This window comes from Lactuca saligna, chromosome 9 (genome assembly GCF_052625555.1).
Source record: "Lactuca saligna cultivar CGN05327 chromosome 9, ASM5262555v1, whole genome shotgun sequence".
Taxonomy (NCBI): domain Eukaryota; kingdom Viridiplantae; phylum Streptophyta; class Magnoliopsida; order Asterales; family Asteraceae; genus Lactuca; species Lactuca saligna.
Window position 1 is genome coordinate 9,691,137 of NC_136425.1, and position 21,500 is coordinate 9,712,636.

The following is a 21,500-nucleotide window of genomic DNA, read 5'->3' on the forward strand; positions in this document are numbered from 1 at the left end:
AAACATATGAATAATATGACATTAATTAAATTCAATTACTTTTTTTAAAAGAAAAATAAAAATATTTATATGTTTAAAAGGTTTGCATTTCAGAAATAATATTGTATCATATTTTTCACTAGGTGTAAAACCCATGTATTACATGGGTTTAATTAAAAAAAATATATATAAAATTTTAACAATTTGAAAAGTTGGAATTTATAAGAAAAATAAGAAAAATTTGAAATATTAAAATTAATGAGACTTTAATGTATTGAATACATTACATATATAAATTCTTTTTAATAAATACTTTACATATATATTACCTTACACATTAAATATGAAATTTTAATTTAATAAAATGAAAAATACAATAAAATGACAAGTGGAAAATATAAAATTTATAAAATCTAAAAAACGCCATGTGTCCAAATGAATGAGAAGAGGACATGTGGCAAAAAAACCTTTATTTATTATAGTAGATAATATAAGTCTAATAAAATTTATATTAGTTTGATATAAACTTTTGACATTTAAATTTTTAAAAACTATTTTGTTTTATCAAATTTTGAATATATATTTATATTTTTATATTTTTATAACCGTAAGGGTTTTTTTGCAAAATATTTGGAAACTTAAGAGTTTTTTCGCAAAAAACAATTCACGGTAACCTGGAAACCTGCTATTACAGGTAAAAATGGCAAAACCGAAAAAAATGACAAGTTTGCGGCATAAACGAACTACAAATCTATCGAAGTGTAAAACCAACATTTTCTGCCAAACTTAAGACTTTTTATGACATTATCCCTTGTTAACTTCTTTTAACAAACATGATCCTTGTAGTTTTTAAAATTGACATGCTTGGACCTTGAGCATTGAGCAACATCAAAGCCTTTTTAATTTCTCTCCATCTTTTTATATAACTAAAACATTTTAATTAAAAAAGAAAATTAAATAATCCAACTTTCCCTTTACCTCCCCCCCCCCCCCCCCCCCCACACACACACACACAAACAAACATACACACATCTCTCTCTCTTTCTCTCTCTCCCCCTCTCTCTCTCTCTCTCCATATATAAAAGAATTATGTCTCTTTGATTCGTCTTCAAGAACTTTCACATGAGAAATCGTTGTCATTGCAAAACTAACAAGTATGGAATCTCTGCTTTAACTCCAACGAATTATGTGTGTGCATTTTAGTTTGTGATTTTGTTTGTATGTTGAATGTTATTGACACTGATTTGCAGTGAAGTAAGAGCAATATCTGTTGGGGTTGGAAAACTCTTCTATTAAACACTAACATAGAATTACAATAGGAGGACCAACTGTCACACTCAACTATTACAAAAAAACCAACCCTCTTATTAACACTCTCACTCTAAGTGTTATACTATATGTTTCTCTGTGTTTTGGGATGCATACAACTGAAGAATGAAGTCTTTATTTATAGTCTTGGCAGCCACCATTGTAGTTGCCTTCATTAATTGTGTTCATCATAGGGTGGGAAGAAAAACTTGTCCCGTAGGTTTCCTTTTGTCAACAATGATGGCTATTGTAACTTTGGAGGCTTTTGAGGCTGGAACACAACAAATCTCCCCCTCCAGTCTCCGTCCAACAATCCTCATCCCAACTATGTCAGCACATAGTTTGTGTTTCTCTTGTGTCACCACCTTTGTCAACATGTCTGCGGGAATGGTACATCGAGTTCTTACTCAGGTCCATAGCACTCTGACTATCACAATGAATGATGTACTCTTATTGTGGAAAGCCTAATTCTTGAAGAAATCATTTCATCCATATAAGCTCCTTCCCATCTTCAATGGTAGCAATATACTCGGCTTTTGTTGTTGACAGCGCGACACACTTCTGTAGATTGGATTACCACGAGATAGCTTCCCCTACCAAAGTAAAAATGTAACTTGATGTAGATTTCCTACTATCAAGATCTCCGACCATATCGGCATCTGTATAACCTTCCACGATTGGCTTTGCTCCCCCGTAGCATAAACATAGTTTCGAACTACCCTTGAGGTATCGAAGTATCCATTTGACTGCTTCCTAATGTTGTTTTCCCGGATTAGCTAGATATCTACTCACAACACCGACAACATGAGCAGTATCTGGTCTTGTACACACCATTACATACATAAGACTTCCTATGGCTGAGGAATAGGGGACTGCCTTCATCTCTTCTTTTTCTTTCTCAGAAGATGGACAATTTTTCTTACTCAACTTGAAGTGGTTAGCCAAGGGCGTACCAATGGGCTTGGTATTTTCCATGTTGAACCTTTTGATCACACATTCAACATACTCTTCCTATGATAAGAACAATTTTCTTGATTTTCTATCATAGATAATTTTCATGCCCAATATTTGTTGTGCTTGGTCTAAGTTTTTCATATCAAAGAACTTATACAAATCCTTTTTCTAGTTGTTGATCATCGTTGCATCTTGGCTCACTATCAACATATCATCCACGTAGAGCAAAAGGATGACAAATTTCCTATCTGGAAACTTCTTCAGATAGATACAATGGCCTACAACAGTTCTCTTGTACTCATGATTCATCATAAATGAATCAAACTTCTTGTACCACTGCCTTGGGGCTTGCTTAAGACCATAAAGGCTCTTCTTAAAATTTTAAGACGGGATGCTCTTTCTTTGGGACTTTAAAGCCATCAGGCTGCTCCATGTATATTTCTTCATCCAAATCACCATGGAGAAAGGCTGTTTTCACATCCATCTGCTCAAGTTCAAGATGTAGACTGACAACTAATCCGAGTACAACTCGAATAGACATCATCTTCACAATCGACGAAAAAATTCCATCAAAGTCGATTCCTTCTTTTTGTTGGAAACCTTTGACAACGAGTCTCGCCTCATACTTTATAGTATTTCCCTTGTCGTCTTTCTTCAACTTGAAAACCCACTTGTTTTTCAAGGCTTTCTTTCCTTTGGGGAGTTTCACCAACTCATATGTTTGATTCTTTTGCAAAGAATTCATTTCTTCTTCCATGGCCTTCTGCCAATTTTGCTTTATCAATATGAGATTGAGCTTCTTGAAAGCTCTCTGGCTCCCCCTCACTAGTAAGAAGGATGTAGTTTGAAGTCGGATATCTTCTTGATGGAGCACGGACTCATTCGGATAGTCTAACTTGAGTTCCTTCGTTTGTAACTTCTGGAAATGTATCTAAAGTATCATGGGGTGGAAGCTCCCCCTGCTCAACACCTTCTTGATTTACATCATCAACTTCTTCATCCTCTTCTTCAATGGAAACATCATCTTTATTTTCATATATTATATCTGAAACTTTGGAGCTTTGTTGCTTGTTAAACGGTGCCTTGAGATCATAATATTGGTTTTCATAGAAAACCACATCTCTACATCGAATAACCTTCTTTAGTTCTGGGTCCCATAGCCTGTACCCGAACTCTTCATCTCCATATCCAATAAATATGCATGGAGTGGATTTGAGGTCCAACTTCTTCCGCAATTCACTTGATACATGTGCAAACGCCTTGCACCCAAATACTCTCAAGTGAGAATATGATATGTCTTTACCTGTCCATATCTTCTCCAGAACTTCAACATTTTAATGGAGCGGAATGTGACCTATTTATTAGATAGCAAGATGTCAATACAACCTCACCCCAAAATGGCTTTGGGAGTTTAGTCATGTTGAGCATGCATCGAACTTTCTCAACAATTGTACGATTCATCCGTTCTGCTACACAATTGTGTTGTGGGGTTCGTGGGACAGTCTTTTCATGTCTGATACCATGTTCCGTGCAGTATTTAGAGAACTCACGTGAATAGTACTCGTCTTCGTTATCTGACTTGAGACATTTCAACTGCTTGCGTGTTTGTCTTTCCACCATTGCATGAAAAGCTTTGAAGCGGTCCAATACTTGGTCCTTCATCCTCAAACAGTATGCCCATACCTTTCATGATGCATCGTCAATGAATGTCACAAAATACCAGCTTCCACCAAAAGATTCTACTTCAATGGGTCCACATACATCGGAGTGGACAAGGCTCAGCAATTCAGAGCGGTTCTTTCTTGTGGAGTTAAAGGAAACTCTATGTTGTTTCCCAAATAGGCAGTATTCACAGGGATCTAGGGCAACGTCTTTTGCCATTGAAATGGACTCCTTTGCAAGAGTCGTCAATCCTTTTTCGCTCATGTGGCCTAGTCTTCTATGCCACAAGTTTGGTGATGTCTCTTCTTTAACAACATTGAGACATAGTTGAAGCAGCTTTGCATGGCTGTTATAAAGAGTACCATCAAGTTGTCCCCTTGCAACAACCATAACACCTTTCAACAACTTCCAAGTGCCATTTTTGAATTGATTATCATATCCTTGGACGTCAAGAGCTCTAACTGAGACAAGATTCATTCTCAGCTCTAGGACATGCCGAACATCTTTCAACACCAATGTACATCGAACATTGGTCTTTAAATGCACATCACCAATACCAGCAATGCTTGAGAAACTGGTGTTTCCCATCTTTACGGTACCATGGTCGCTGGGTTTATAAGTAGTGAATAAATACCGATTTGGAGTTGAATGATATGATGCAGCACTATCAATCACCCATTCATCATCATGAGTTCCAACATGTAGACATGCTTCCTCCTCATATGTAACAAGGGCAACGTCTTGTGTTATGGTGACCATGGTTTCACCATTCTCCCTGCTTGGATTATGGCTTATCTCGGGCTGCTCTCGTAAGAACCTTCGGCAATCACTCCTTTTGTGGCCATAATAATTACAATGATTGCAATAGCCTTCAAAACATGTATTTGAAGATTTACCTCGCTCTCCCGATTTCCCTTGATCTCGTGATTTCCCACGAATCTTGGGATCTTCCTCTACTTTGACTATGTCTGCCTCTACCTCTACCTCGACCTCAGCCTCCAGTTTTGCCCCCGCCTCTTTCTTTGTTTTTTTGACATAAGGGCAAAAGACTGGTCTGTACCAGCTTCTTTCCTTCTTGCTTCCTCGTTCATTATGGCGTCTGTGACCATATCTATTGTCACTTTACCACCGGGGGCAGAATTGCTGAGAGTCACAACAAGCGTCTCCTAATTATCTGGTAGAGAACTCAAGAGAAATATAGCTTGTTCCCCGTCTTTGAGAACCTAATCAGCAGCATCGAGCTGGTTTACGAGATCCTGGAACTGACTCGTATGCTCGGTTATGGATGTACCACTTCGTAACTTGTGGTTTACAAGGCGCCTCATCAGCAAGGTCTTGTTGCATGCCGTCTTTGCCTGATACATATTCTCGAGCTTCTCCCAAAGTTTGTACGCGCCTGTCTCTTGAGAGACATGATGAAAAACACTATGGTCGATCCACTGTCGAATTTGTTCCACTGTTTTCCTGTTTATTCTTGTCCAAACTTCATCTGTCTTCGTGTCGGGTTTGACGCCTTGCTTTTCTATAGGCTCTGCTAAATCTTTCAGATTAAGCAAATCTTCCGTCCTTGGCTTCCACATGTTGTAATTTGTGGGCGTAAGTCGAACCATCGTAATCGTACTTGTAGATTCCATCGAAAATATTGCAAATTTATTTTACAAATATTTCGTGGAAAAATTAGATAAAACCGAGCTCTCGGTTGGATTCGGGAGCGTAAAAAATGGTGGGGTATAGTTTTTCGGGGTCAAAATATACTTTCTTGAAAAGTTATGTGCTAATTTGTAACTTTTCGGAACTATAAGGGCTAAACTGTAATTTTCGAAACTTACAGGGGCCAATCTGAAATATTTCTACCAACCAAGGACTTTTTTGAAACTTTTCAGAACTACAGGGACCAAAACAGGTGTTTTCAGAAGAACAGGGACCAAACTGTAGTTTTTTCATAAACAGAGGGACCTTTCTGCAATTTTCTAGAACTTCAGGGGCTAAAACGCAACTTTTCTGAACTTCTGGTCAATGGTGACGTCACTCCTTCTCTGGCAGTCTTCTCCGGCCACCTGGTTTTTCCGACGAGATTTGACCAACTTTGCCTTCCAGTAGTCACAAAATTACGAAAAATATATTTTTGGAATCCTTGAAACAAGCCCTTTCAAACGGTGTGCTCAAAAATGGATTTTGAGACAATTTTTTTTTTTTTGACAAAAAACCAGAAAAATTCGTAAAGAATTCCCTAGACACCAAACGGGGTTCTGATACCAGTTGTTGGGGTTGGAAAACTCTTCTATTAAACACTAAAATAGAATTACAATAGGAGGAGCAACTCTCACACTCAACTATTACAAAAAACCAACCATCTTACTAACACTCTCACTCTAAGTGTTATACTATATGTTTCTCTGTGTTTTGGGATGCATACAACTGAAGAATAAAGTTTCTATTTATAGTCTTGGCAGCCACCATTGTAGTTGTCTTCATTAATTGTGTTCATCATAGGGTGAAAAGAAAAACTTATCCCGTAGGTTTCCTTTTGTCAACAATGATGACTCCTGTAGCTTTGGAGGCTGGAACACAACAATATCGACAGTACCTAAAGCCTAATAATCTCTACAATCTCTACAATCTCAACCCATACAAACACTATGTAATCATTCATTATTACTTAAAATTTCCATTTACGAATTCAATGCTAGGGTTTCCGCGTATTAGTATCTCCATGATTTTAAACTTGATTATTTGATAAAAAAGTAATGTATAAACAAGCATTAATAGTCTTGTTAAGATCACATACGTAAAATACAAGAGATCACAGGTTTAAAATATAATAGATCAAACTTCTAACCTAGTATAAAAATATGTAAAAAAAATATTAATAACTTGCAAATGGTTATCGGTTAGTCCAAAACGCTTTCACTTTATTGATTCTATTAACATACCACATAAAAAATAATCCACGATATTATCAAACAAAACTATATGCAAAGTAGGCTTATCTCTAAAAACCGTCTCATTCCGAAACCTCCAGATGACCCAAATAACGACACCAATGATAGCCTCTATAGCAAACTTTTTATCTAATCTCAAATTAAACTAATCAATCCACTCAAACACATCAAAAAGTTTATCTTTCAAGACATTAATCCACATGAACACCTTTCTCCAAAGATCAGCCGAGACCTTACAAAACCAAAACAAATGATGAAATTCTTCTGGTTTGATCGAGCATAAGGGGCAAAACAAGAACTCCAACTCAACTCCTATGCGACTAAGATTCCATCTAGCTGTTACTATAATCGATTATAAAATTATAAATAAATTCCCATTAAATAGTAAAAGTAAAATACAAAAACAAAATACACCAGTATTTCTATAAGTTGCCCTAAAGTAGACGTATATTGATGTTTTAAAGAAATATACTAAGATTCAAATTAAAAAAAAAAAAGTGATTATTTTTTTATTCAATGGCGTCCAATTGTATCCGCCAGCGCCATAGCCAATTGTCCTTTCACCACTATGATTCAAATCTTAATTAACCCACCCTCCCTCACACGCTCTCCCATGTGTCCAAACATCTTTCATTCGATTCAAGTATTGAAACCTACAGTTCTATTCCAATTCATCAATCGAATCTTTTATCTCGATCGATTCCGCTTTTTCGTTTAGTCAACGTGTGAAGTACTACTGAAGCAAATCACTTAAATCACAGAGATAACGAAGAAACTAGGTCATCTTCTGATCTCTACAAGTAGGTATCGTTGTTATGTATCGATTTTAGTTTCCGATTGTTTTTCGTTTTCGATTGGTTGATAAGTTTTCTTGTGGTAGGGTAACTAACGATTACGAACTATCATTAGCTTTTATGATCTGGTTTACTCTGCTTAAATTGGTCGTTGATCTGTATTGATTGCTAGTTACGAACGCGATTTTCGTAAAATTGAGGGATTTAATTGACTTATATTGAAGTTTTGTATATTATTTAATGTAATTTAATGAGGCATCTGCGAGATCATTAGCTTGTCTAAATTCTATTGTTTTTTTTTATTTTTTTATTTTTGTGTTTGTATAGATTTAGCAGTTTGATTTAGAGGAAGAGCTAGTGCCAGATTAACTGTTACTGCATTAGATTCCTGAAGGAGCTTGCGGGTGATTTTTGAACAGAATTGCTGCAATAATAGTAGTAGTTTGATATCTCCGTCAGTATATCTGTTGGTAGCCGGAGAAGTGTGCTTAATTTTAATTAGTTAAGAGTGAAGAAGACGTTTGGATTGATTGGTTGCACTCGATGAAGTAGTTTTTCGATGTATATGCTCAATAAATGGGGGATGATCGGATGCTGAAGGTAAAAGGATTTTCTGATGCAATTAATATTGATCCCATAATATAGCCGTAGCAATGGCTAGTGAGGCAAGCTCTTCTGGTCAATGGCTTCAGCAAGATTCTGGTTCTACTATATTAAAAGATGGGGTAGTGGTGGTCAAGAGTTCGAATAACAACATATCATTAAGAACCGGTGAAGAGTTTTCCATGGAGTTCCTTCAGGATCGTGGTACAAGAAGAATCCCTAATGGACACGATACAAATGAGAAAATGGTTGGATCAAAAAGTGATGTCAGTGGTAATCTTGGTTTCAATGAGATTAGTGGTATGCTTGGGTTGCAAAGGAGGGAACCTGTAGTTCCAACTGATAACATTACTGCAAAAGGGCCTCTTTCTATGGCAAGTGCACCAGTCATGTCTCTGCCCCACCGAGCTTCAGGGTCGGGTGCTGTAAATGATTCTCAAAGAGGCAAGATAAAGTTTCTCTGCAGTTCTGGTGGTAAAATCTTGCCTCGACCTAGTGATGGGAAGCTAAGATATGTGGGAGGTGAGACACATATTTTTTCAATACATAAGAATATATCATTTGATGAACTTGTGAATCGAACTGGTCAATTTTGCAATCAGCCTCACACAATCAAGTACCAGCTTCCAGGAGAGGATCTTGATGCTCTTATATCCGTGTCTTCTAATGAGGATCTTCAGAATATGATAGAGGAATACAACGGGGTTGGACTTTGTGATGGTTCTTCACGACTCAGGATATTCTTGATTCCTCTGACTGAATTGGAAAGTACAGTTTCCATTGAATCCAATGCTAATCTGCAGAATAGTCCAGATTACCAATATGTAGCTGCTGTGAATGGAATAGCTGATGATGGTCTGAATAACTCAACATTCACTTCACACATTTCTGAACCCCGAATATTGGTTGCACAACCTGATCCATCTCTTTTTGTTTCACCTGTTCTAATGCCAGAAAATGATCTGATTAATAGTCATGCACAAGTGTACAATGACCCATTATCTGATAGTATTGAGATCCCAATACTTAAGGGTAGAGCTTTTCATTCAGAAAATCGTATTTTACCCCCTTCTGATCCAGTGAATCTGTGTGTGGTGGGATCCAATGGGTCTCAACTGGGTATACCACATGCTTTTTCTGACCCACAACTCAAGGAACATGGATCAACCTCTGCTTTTGGCTCACAAGATGGATCAAATTTTCCTTCTACACTGACCTTTCCACCACCACCACTACCTTCACAGCTGACATCATCCTTCTTTCAGGGGAACTCGGTTGAACAACATGATAACTTTCCTCCACAAGTCTTGCTTGAGATGCCAAATTTGAATCATGAGGATGCAATGCACAGCCATGAGACACACCAAGATGTGAAACAAGATTTAAGTCGGAATGTTGGGCTGCAACTCCCAAATATTGTCTCTGCATCAACAGAAAGCAATATAAGAACTACAGCGATGGCTCCCAATTACAACAATTTATCTGATGCTGACAAATCCTTAAATGATCTACTCTCTCACCTATCTCATGGTTTAGTGCAACAATCAAGTTCACACCAAAAAGAATCAAATGGCCAAAATCCTAACCTAATTGACGCACTGGAGTCAACACTGCATGATTCTTCCTTGAATCAGATTCCAACAACAGGTGCTGAGTTTAAAAAAGAAGTGAATCTCATTGATGACAACTTTAATTACACTGAACTTAAACCTGCTGAATTGGGTGATGACAAAAGTCAAAATAAGATACAAAAGGAAATCCCATCATCCAAGATCAAGGAAGAAATCCAACTGGAGTTGAATGACCCATTGGGAGATTTGAATGTTGCTATTAGTCATTCACAGTTGTTAGGTGCAGTTAGCACTGAGGCTCTCCCTTCAAGTGAAATAGAAGCTGAAGACATTCGCTTAGAATCTGGCATTGAGGTATGGCACTTAAGAAAAAAAAAATGAAACAAAATGTTGAGACATCAGTAATTTTATAAACTTAAATTTAGGTATTTCCTTATTATGCAGGATGCTGTAATAGAAAATGGAGGTAGTGATGGCCCATTTAATAATGCATTAATAGCAGAAATGGAAGCTGATATGTATGGTCTCCAGGTACATTACTATTTCTACATATAATGTTTATTTATTTATTTTTTGTGGAAAGTTGATGCGACAAAAGAAAAAAGCTTTATTAAGGGGCATTCTGGTCACTTTGGCTCCCACTTGGTTTTATTGTTTCCCTAGTATACTCTTGTATTTCCATATGCAGATAATAAAGAATGCTGAACTTGAAGAATTAAAAGAGTTAGGGTCTGGGACATATGGAACTGTCTATCATGGAAGATGGCGAGGGTCAGATGTCGCCATTAAAAGAATAAAGAAAAGCTGCTTTTCTGGGAGATCATCCGAGCAAGAACGCTTGGTGGGTCACTTTTGTAATTTCGTTTATCACCGTTTTTTGTATTTTTTTTTTCTTACTCAAAATGATTATTGTAAGTTGCAACTGTTATATATTCTTGTTAACTTCCAACTATGCAGACTAATGATTTCTGGAGAGAAGCTCGGATTCTTTCAAATCTTCATCATCCAAATGTGGTTGCATTTTACGGGGTTGTACCGGATGGAGCTGGAGGAACGTTAGCTACTGTTACCGAATTCATGACACACGGATCACTTCGGAATGTGTTGATAAAAAAGGACAGGTGAATTTACTTTTCTACCCTCGTGCAATCTCTTTTACCTTGTTTGGGTTTTTAAATGTTATTTTGAAATTTAAATTTTTATGCAGAACACTTGATCGTCGTAGAAAGCTTATAATAGCCATGGATGCGGCTTTTGGCATGGAATATCTGCATATGAAAAACATTGTTCACTTTGATCTAAAATGTGACAACTTGCTTGTTAATATGCGGGATCCACAAAGACCTATTTGCAAGGTAAGTAGAAGTCGGTATGAGGTATTGTTTGGTATGATGGAATAGGGGAAGGAATTGCAATATTTAACCCATTTTGACTTTTGTAAATTTTGATGACACAAATCTTTTTAGAATAATTTCTCGATTATAGTTAAATTACAAGTTTATCTTCTAAAAGTTTACTAGAAAAAATATTTTTAGTATAATATCATATGGGTTTTAATGAGCTTTAAATATGTTTAATGTTATGTTGTTGTAAATAAAAAGAAATCATTAATTATAACTAATTAATGTATAAAGTAGAAGTAACATTATACATTGTATGTACCAATAAATGATATAATACAAAATTTTATTTCATTTCATTCCTACCTTGACACCCACATTTAGGTAGTGTTTGGTATGAGGGAATTACCAAAGGAATGGTATGGTTCATTCTATTCGAATGAAAAATAGTTCTTTTTTTTGTCTGATGGAATAGAATGGATCGCTCATGAAGGAATCTTATTCCTTTCCATTTTGCTAAATTTCATTTTATTATTATTATTATTATTATTTTTAAAATTTCATGATTTTAGTTAACTTATACATTTATTTACAAAAATAGCTAGTCGGTATATTTCTTTATTATAATCTTATTTGGGTTTTATTATGTTACATTTATTGTTTTTGTAAATAATAAATTCTATAATTATACCTATACAATATAAAGAATTTTGTTAAAACAATGACTTGTAATACACCAATCATGCTTTGATCCTTGTTGCAGGTTGGAGATTTCGGGCTGTCAAGGATCAAACGCAACACTCTAGTTTCAGGTGGCGTGAGAGGAACTCTACCATGGATGGCACCAGAATTGTTAAACGGTAGCACCACCAGAGTCTCTGAAAAGGTTAAAATCCCTTCCATCATCCATATCCCACACAATTAATTTATTTGTTCAAATAACATAATTTTGGATTCTTACAGGTTGATGTGTTCTCCTTTGGCATTACAATGTGGGAGATTCTAACCGGTGAAGAACCTTATGCAAACATGCATTGTGGGGCAATCATCGGTAATCTATTTTTCTATTTTGGTGGGACCAAAAATTACAAATTTTCATTTTTGTTCCTTTACCACTCAGGAAAACATATTTTTGCTCATGTCATGCGAAACAACTTTATGTGAAATCTTGATTACAGGAGGGATAGTGAAGGATACACTTCGGCCTATAATACCAGAACGGTGTGATCCCGAGTGGAAAAAGTTGATGGAGCAGTGTTGGTCAGCGGACCCCACCGTTCGCCCTTCATTTACCGAGATCACAAATAGACTACGAACCATGTCCAAAGCGCTCCAAGCAAACGGCCACAAAAAACCCCAACAAGTATAGTTCCATTCACTAGAGTATGTAGGTGGTGAGCATTTGGACCGGACTGGTTTTGGAAAATATTGTGGACCGTGGATCGGACTGGACGAGACTTACCGGGTCCAGGTCCGGTTTTTGGACACGGTTGGATTGGTACAACTTTACTTGCATAGAGTACAAGTCGTTAAAATAAGTTTTTGGGTTTGATACAACTTGTTAAAACGAATATGTTGTTGGGTTTGATATGTTCAAAGTTGTAAAAATGAATATGTTTTTGGGTTTGATACGACACAACTTGTAAAAAATGATTACGATTCGTTTTGTGCATAACTATCTACGTTGATCTATAATATTATCACTTGCAAAATTAGTTTTCCAAATAAAGGCAATTAACATATAAATCAAGTTCACTTACAAAAGTTAACAATCTTAAGACAAACATACAAAAGTATTACCGTAACACTAAAAATCATAGTTTAAACTTTGAAATCAATTCAACTAACGAGCTTCATAAATAATCTAATCTTCTATTGGTTATTTAATATGTTTAAAGTGCAATTTCGACAAAACCACAAATGAAAATGTTTTAAGTGTTTAATAAAAGTTAATAATTGTATATAAAGCAAAGTCACAGAGACTTTACTAATGATATTACGAAGCATTCCATTGAAATTGTTACAAGACAATTATCCAGAAATGAAGGTTCACATACAAGTTACATTCCTTGAACATCCTTCATGCATAAAAGTTTCTTAATTATGCATAGATTCTTAATATCCAATTCCCATTAGGGAAACATTTCCATAGTTGCCATATGACTATCCATTCTAAATAGAATCCTATCTATTCAGAATTATATCAATATGGTCCATCCATAACTATACTTCCAACTATCCCAAGTAACCAATCTTTGGTAGACCTCAGATTGTCCTAGATAGTTTTTTAATAATTTTAGTCATATCTGGTTCTAATCTTTTTTCCCTCTTAATGCGTCATGCATTTGAAAACATTTGAACATGCGAATATTACAACATATGCAATCGATCCTATACCCGAAACATATGGGATGCGATTCATAATGTCTTACATAAATACATGATACTAGACCAATCTTTTGGTATAATATTTCCATATATAGAGTTTCCTATATTGAAACATTTCAACATGACATTTATATATGTTAATGACTAAGTTCTATTAAAATTTCAATCTAAACCTTTTAGATTCGAAATGAAGTATTAATGTCCTCTCCCTTAAGCCTTACTATAGCGAAACAATCTCCAAATTCTATAACTTTGCAAATTTAAAACTTTATTTCCTATAAACATATCATTGCTAACTTGCAACACCTTAACATAATAATCACACTCCCACTAGCATAACAATTATGTTCTTACCATCATAACAATTATGCTCCCACTAGCTTTGACATGTACTCAGAAATCAACCGGACTTCTAGAAATCAATACTTATTGACTTTCTTACCAAAGTCCAGATTTCTGATATGTGATGCTTCGATAAGTCTTTATCTAGACTTCTCAAGCTCATACACCATTCATTAGATAACTTATGTGTGTGTCCAAACCCTTTCAGAATTCATAACAATAAGTCTCAAACATTCAAACTATTTTCCAATTCTCACAATTCGAACTATGAAAAGGGATGACGTAATCATACTCGAATTGAGAACGCAATTATCACAACTGCTAACTCTAATCCTTTAATATCTACTGGTGAAAGCGTTTCCTCAATCATTTTCATGAAGTAGAGAGAAACCTCTTTCCACTTAGATTTTATGGTGTATGTGTTCCTATCCATGTAAATTTGTCATTTCCAACCACTATCATAGGACAAGGTTTATGACAAATCAAACTCATATGGACTGAACTCGTTTATTCACAATTTCTTGCCATTCGGCAGCACGAGGGCCTACCATTGCTTCCAAGTTATTGAGCAGCTCACCCACACCGACCAATGTACTTTCACCGATCAATGTGCTTTACGTTATACAATTAAATGAGACCTCATAGAACTCACATGTATAGTTAACTTAACTGGAATGGGCACAAAAACAAGGATACATCAACACGATAGGTTATCAACCTTAAGTTGTGTTTTAGTGCTTACCAATAGGGTTATTCTTGATTATTATCCTAGAACTTTTCAAGATCAACAAGACTCCCACTGACCTCTTGGCATATAAGATTCTCTTTCAAGGAACATTCCTTGACAAACAAATATTGAAGAGTTGGTGTGGGTTCTTATCAAGATAACAATTCATGTAATTAGTCTTAGTTGGTTTTGTTTTAGCCAAAAGATCACAACGACCAATTTGAAATGCACAAGAGTAAGACGCAAATTTACTCCACATTTCATGAAGTGTTACAAACCTATTTAGAACATGTTACTCAAGGTACAACTTGGAGTAACTAGAGTATAACTCTAAAACTTGATTTTGGAACGAAGTATGAATCATCCTTTTGATTTAACCATTTCAACAATACCCGATTCCTCTTCTTAGTTACATAAACGCACTAAGATGTCCTTAGAGGATCAATTGCGACATGGTTTCATAATCATTAGGATGATCATAAAACACAATACTAAAGTACTCTACTTTCCTTTCAGATCGGAGAAACTTTTTATCTTTCTGCCCAATTTGATTCTTCTTATTCATTCTGCTATACATTCAAACCTTTTAATGTATTAGAATTACACTTAAACTTGTAAGCATGACCATATTTACTGAACTATCGATAAATCATGATGAATAGACTTATTTTCCTTTGTGGTGGATCTAAACAGTACACATCAATGTGTACTAGATCCTTTAGGCTTTCACTTGACTCACATACATATGTGAACAAGGAATCAGTCCTAATTTCCCAAGGATCAAGATTGACATACATCACACAATTCAAATCATATGATTCCAAGTTTTTTTCCATCTGAAACTTGGGTGATAAGAATCCTTCCTCACTTGGTAAATTATGACACTACCACAAACGATATAACCAAGAATCAAATCCTTTTTCAACATTGCTAACAATATAAATATAAACACCAATTTTTAGAAATGCCATTGCAAGGATACATAAAATAAGATAAAATCAAAATTTATTTTATTAATAAAATACGGAAAACTTGTCCTTACAATGCAAATACATATGAAAACCATGTTTCTAAATATTCCTAAGCAATCTATCATAACTTCTAAGAAGCAGCTCCAAATCATGATCAATAAACCATGTGATCAAAATCCATTTCTTCAGATCAGAATTAGCCTTTACTTCTTCTTTTAAGCTTCCTTCCTTTTCTTCGATCCTACAAAATATCAAAATGCAATCTTATCACATCATGTATTAAGAATCTATAAATAGGAACTTAATAGAGTTATATAGTGGATTGACCTGAAGTAGAATCATACAGTTTGACTTTACTATCATTGCAATCTTTCAGGTAGATACGACAACTTCGCATCCAAGTCTCTTTCTCTTGGCAATAGAAATATATGGACTCTTTGGGAGTGACACATGGAACTGTCTCAAAATTTGCATTTCTCTTATGATGAAACTTTTTGATCATGGCCGATTTCTCTCCCTTAGGAGGAGAAATCATTTCTAGACTATCACCTTTGCCATCACCAATGTCCATGGAAATTTTGGATGTATATCTTCCAATCAAATTTTCTTGACTAGTATGCCAAAGCATCGTTGCTTTAGCAGATATTAGCAAATATGTCAAATCAATAAGGGTCACGTCGTTATCAATCATATAGTGGTCTTTAACAAACTGACTACATGACTCGGGGAGTGACTGAAGAACCAAGTCAACAACTAGCTTCCTTGGGAAAATGACACCCAACGTCCCTAGTCTATCAATGTGTGACTTCATCTTCAAGATGTGTGTACACACATACCTTCCATCTTGGTGTTTACTTGCCAATAGGGCTTGAGTGACCTTGAACTTTTCAAGTCGAAGAAATCGTGGGTTAGGGAGAATCACTGGAGGAGGTGGAGGAAGAGAAGTATAAATATTGGTTCCACCAATGCAGGAAGAAGGGATTGATCTTTCACCTTGATCGATACATGGAAGATTATCTTCAGAAGGAAAGCCTTTTCCAAAGGATTAAGGAAAATCATAGTTGTCTGAATTAGACATAAAGGTAGAAATTCAAGTTAGTTGATAGAATCCTTAATATAACACCCAAATGAAGTATTAAGGCTAAGACCTAACACAATAATTCACAATTCGGAAGAGGGATGCCATAATCCAATTGTAAATTATTTGAAGGTAGGTAAATGACGATTTACCAATTCCACCATGAAAACAAAATTTTAAACGAATTAGGTTTTAAATGAAATTCCTAGATCTTTTGAGATTCATTAAACTTTTCAATGGCATGTTTAATCTCGATTATGCCCTTCGAGTTTGTGACCGAGATACTGATGATCACAAACAAGGTGTGAATAACTTTGCAAACTAGCTTGGTACTCTTGATGTCATTTATCATCTAATCAATGTGTCAGTTAACCACACACGCTCCATTTATCAATGATAATTTACGAGCTACCCATTGCCATCCTTCATTAGTCCCAAATTAGTGTGCCGGTTAACCACACATGCTCCACTAACGACCAATAAGGTGCAATGTGCAATTTCATGGGTTAACATCAAATTCACATTTTCCTAAAGTAAATAAGATTGGGAATTTATAAAAGGTTTAGTTACTTTTTATATTCTTTATACTTATTAATGACAGGTTAATGTCATATCAACCCATTCGGTTAACGACCCTCCACTAGTCAAGAATGCGGTGGGTAAGAGTAGATACCCAATGACGGTCATTTTACAGGCCGCTTCCTTAAACAGCCTTTATAAACCAGCTTCATGAATGAAGCCTACTAATGGTAAGACGTCAGTTTACTTACTTACTTACTTACTTACTTACTTACACACACACACACACACACACATATATATATATATATATAATTCAACCTTTAATCTTATATAGTATAAGAGTGTATTTTAAGCTTTTAAAATACCAGTTGGTTTAATCTTTTAATAAATTAAGCTTTTAATTTGATTAAATTCAAACCATATAATGGATATATTAATTCTCTTTTAATTAAACACTCAATTAATTTTATTGATAAAATCCATGAGTGTGTATTTTAAACTATTCAAAATGTGAGGGTTTAACTATTTAAATTTCTAAAATCAAAATTTTTAATTTCAAATTTAAACTATAAAACCAAAAGGGTGCAATTTGAAACGATTTAAAATTACTAGGTTAAATCTATGAATCAAAATAATCTTATATTATCCAATTTAACAAAATCTTTAATTTTGATAAGGATATTATGATACCAATAAAAAAACAAAATCGATTTTAGACAATAAAAATGAATTATGGTAATTATCCAAAGTTAATATAAAATTAATTTTTGATTAATTAATAATTAATAATATGAACCTCCACAATAGAAGCATTGGACGGATTATTTATAACTATCAATGATTTGCAAAACTAGTCCCTCAATTATTAATCAGTTCATTTAATCCCAAAACTAATATCAAATTAATTAATAATTAATAATATGATTTCTAAATAATATATTAATCTTATAATATATTAATAAAATTATTCTGAGTACCAATTTATTATTCATATAATAAATCCCACTCTTTCTCTTTCCACTAGTCATCCTTTCAAGTTGCATGAGTGAAGGCAACCCAAAAGGACCATGCCACAAATCAAATCAAGTACATACCAATTATAGTTATGAGCTTAGACACCTAATTCAACAATCCTAACTACCTGCCATGGGAACCCCCACATGGTCTTAACTACTTTCCATGGGAACCCCCACATGGTCTTAACTACTTGCAATGGAAACCCCCACATGGTCTTCCTAATCACAGAAATATTACATAAGCTAAACATGTAAACAACTGGGAGGCCATGGAAACCCTCCAAGGTCTTACATCGAATACCATGGGAACCCCCGCATGGTTTTAGTCTATTGCCACGGGAACCCCCCGGGTCTTCCATTCAGGTATCGCACGTACAACTAGCATATCATATATCACATAATCAACTATCAATCCATATAACACATAATGGGTCGGCCTTGGTGCCTTCGACCCATTGGTATGGTGAGGAGACTCACCTTAGTCTGCTGAACCCGAAAGTTGCTCGTCTAACAGTCTGAAACCACCCGCGTTGAACAATAATACAATTAACCTTAAATTAGGGTTAAACATAATCTACTTGTATAACCCAATTACCTAAGTCTAAGTCCTTTCACAATGGTCTGCAAGTATCCCCTTGCTAATGGGCCCAAAATCCATGTCCAAACTATGAATGGGTAGTATGGCCCAATAAGGCCCAACCAAACACCCATGGCCCTAAATAGATTAATCGGACCACCAATCCAAAATATGACCAGGCCCAAAAGGGATTACAAGCCGAAACGAAGCCCAAAACCTACTGGGGTGCGTACTCCTGACGTACCACTCTAGTACGCTTAGCGTACTAGTATGGCATGCAAAAATGACCCTTAAGTGCTTAATACTTGGGAGTTCAACGTCCAACTTTAGATCTTAATCCATTAAGACATCCTAAGGCATAAAGTTGTCAACTTTATGCCTTTGCATGTTCCATATGCTCCCAATAACCCATTAAGACCTTTCTAAGAGTCTTAATCCATGCATGATGTCAAAACACCAATCAAGACTCCATTTTTATGGTATGAATGAGTCAATGGACCTCATATCTACTCTTCATAAGCTCTAGAGTTGCTCAAACTCTCAAGAGATGATCCATGAACACAAAAAGAGACTAAAGAGAAAACCCTAGCTCTAGAAATGAAAATGATGACCAAGGAGAAAGCTTTTTACCTCCTCAAGCTTTCTAAGATGTTCTAAATGCAAGATCTAGAAGCCCTTCCTCGTTCAACCTTGTTTCATCCTTTCCCTTGAAGCTAACACGCCAAAAAGATGGTATTAAAGCACTTACAAGCTCAAGAACACACACTCTAATGATTCTAGGGTTTCAAAGACGTTTGAGGGTGAAGGAGGCTGGTTAGGGTGAAGCTCAAATGAGATAAGGATGCTTGTATAGATCTTAAGTATGAAAATTAGGGTTTTGCATGGCCGCCACGTACGCCCCGTGTACCCTTTGGTACGTCCAGCATATGTGCTGACCCTCCGCGTTCATTCATGCATAGTATGCTAAGCATACTCCTAGAGTATGCCCAACGTACTTAAGGGACCATTATGCTTCATTTATTAATTCAAGAGCATAAAGAGTAATTACTTGATTTGGAGTGTTACAAATATTCTTCTCTAAATACTCATGGAGTCCTCTAAGGACCATTTTGTCTTTATATGGTACCATAAATATAATAAATATTAAAATTTATGTTGAATTTAAGAAATTATGCAAAAGGTTATTGTTTTGTGAAATATATTCAGTTTAGTAAGGAACATTGTAAATAGTTAATAGGGTTGTTGAAGATACCACAACTCGATAAATGACATACGAACGGTTATGTTTAACAAGAAATAGGATTGTAGTAAATCGGATGGTGTAGGATCTCCATGTCTATGGTTCTTTCTCTGTCACTTCGATGAGATTCTATATGAATTCTTTTTACTGTCGGTATATTGCTATTAGATGGAATACTCTTGTCCCTCAGAAATTTGATGTTCTTTTATGGCGTATATCGAGAAACTAAATTCCGATTCAGTTGAATCTTATAGATAGAGATATTGATCTTGATTCGGTTTATGTTCGATTTACTTTTCCACAAGAGAGTCTACAGATCCTATTTTCTTCTTGTGCCCGTATATTGCTCTTTTATCGAGCCAGATTGCTAGATGGTGGAAGGTTTCGATTCTGGTAAAGGCTTTTGTCTTTTCGCTCGTTACTTGGGCTGATAATTCTTCTTTTGAAGAAGAAAAAAATTTATGCAGTTACCATATGTACATTTTGGTCGATCTAGAATTATCAGAATCAACTCTTTTTTAAAAATAGTAAAGCCAAGATTGGATGTTTTGTTTGATGTAGTTTTTTTTTTTTAAAAGCACAAAATGTATTGGGATTGCTGGGTGTTGAATCCCAACTTATTATGACTTTTTTGTAATTTTACTCTAGCTTTTTGCTAGAGTTTTTTCATGCATTATTGCTGTATTTTTTAAAAGAGATGCATTTTAGTTTTTTCCAATTTTCCTAAAAAGATATACTCCGAAAATGCATTAGCTATTTATGAAGCCTCTCCCAAGTTCCTCGATAGAAAGAAATCATATTTCAAAATTAGCCATAGAGCAATACAAATATTTTGAACAATAAATTTCATTTATAAGACGTGTTGGACAAAACTAACTTGTAGCGGATAGTGGATAACTGATAGCTAGTAACTTTTTATTAAAAACTACGTAAAATATCTTTTAGATTTGGAGGGTTTTTTTATTTTATTTATTTATTTATTTTTTTAACTCTAAAAACCTATAGTGTCAAACAATATTTTTGTTCAAAACGAAACGTTTTTTTTTTAAATTCTAAAAATTAGAAGCTTCCAAACACACCTATAAAATTATAGATATCTACCACTAAAATTACCCAATTTCAATAAGAATGTGATTTGTACTTAATATTTTTTCTACATAATTTTTATAAATAATATTTTTTCTATATATACAATAATTATGTTGTATAAAATCATAACATAAATTGTTATCTATATATATAAAAAAAATTAAAAAAAAAAAAAGAAATTGTTTCGTACGGTCTTCCCTTTTATATATATATATATATATATATATATATATATATATATATATATATATATATATATATATATATATATATATATATATATATATATATAACATTAACCATTCACCTTTATACTTTTGTTTATAAACAACCTTTAACTTTGGTTTGAATTTTTCATAACCATTGTCTTTTATTACATATTATTAGTATTTCTACT

General features: G+C 34.8%; 1 protein-coding gene across 3 annotated transcripts; it reads left to right on the forward strand.

The window, feature by feature from the left end:
• The first annotated feature begins 7,380 nt into the window (after positions 1 to 7,380).
• Positions 7,381 to 12,865, forward strand: LOC145018621 (RAF-like serine/threonine-protein kinase 20). Of its 3 annotated transcripts, none has more exons than XM_078976493.1 (9): positions 7,381 to 7,649; positions 7,967 to 10,167; positions 10,258 to 10,344; positions 10,502 to 10,654; positions 10,771 to 10,934; positions 11,021 to 11,168; positions 11,917 to 12,039; positions 12,117 to 12,204; positions 12,332 to 12,865. In XM_078976493.1, exons 2-9 carry the CDS (start codon positions 8,293 to 8,295, stop codon positions 12,520 to 12,522), a joined length of 2,829 nt encoding a protein of 942 aa, XP_078832619.1. In that variant the 5' UTR covers positions 7,381 to 7,649; positions 7,967 to 8,292; the 3' UTR covers positions 12,523 to 12,865. The 3 variants fall into 3 exon arrangements, with proteins under 3 accessions (XP_078832619.1, XP_078832618.1, XP_078832620.1); XM_078976492.1 differs by having other exon boundaries at positions 7,381 to 7,645; XM_078976494.1 differs by having other exon boundaries at positions 7,381 to 7,624.
• Positions 12,866 to 21,500: the final 8,635 nt, after the last annotated feature.

Excerpts from the sequence above, each read along its gene's own strand:
- LOC145018621 (XM_078976493.1), top strand. The coding sequence starts at position 8,293 with ATGGCTAGTGAGGCAAGCTCTTCTGGTCAATGGCTTCAGCAAGATTCT. Across the intron at positions 10,168-10,257 it reads GCTTAGAATCTGGCATTGAG|GATGCTGTAATAGAAAATGG; the intron begins GTATGGCACTTA and ends CTTATTATGCAG. Across the intron at positions 10,935-11,020 it reads GTGTTGATAAAAAAGGACAG|AACACTTGATCGTCGTAGAA; the intron begins GTGAATTTACTT and ends ATTTTTATGCAG.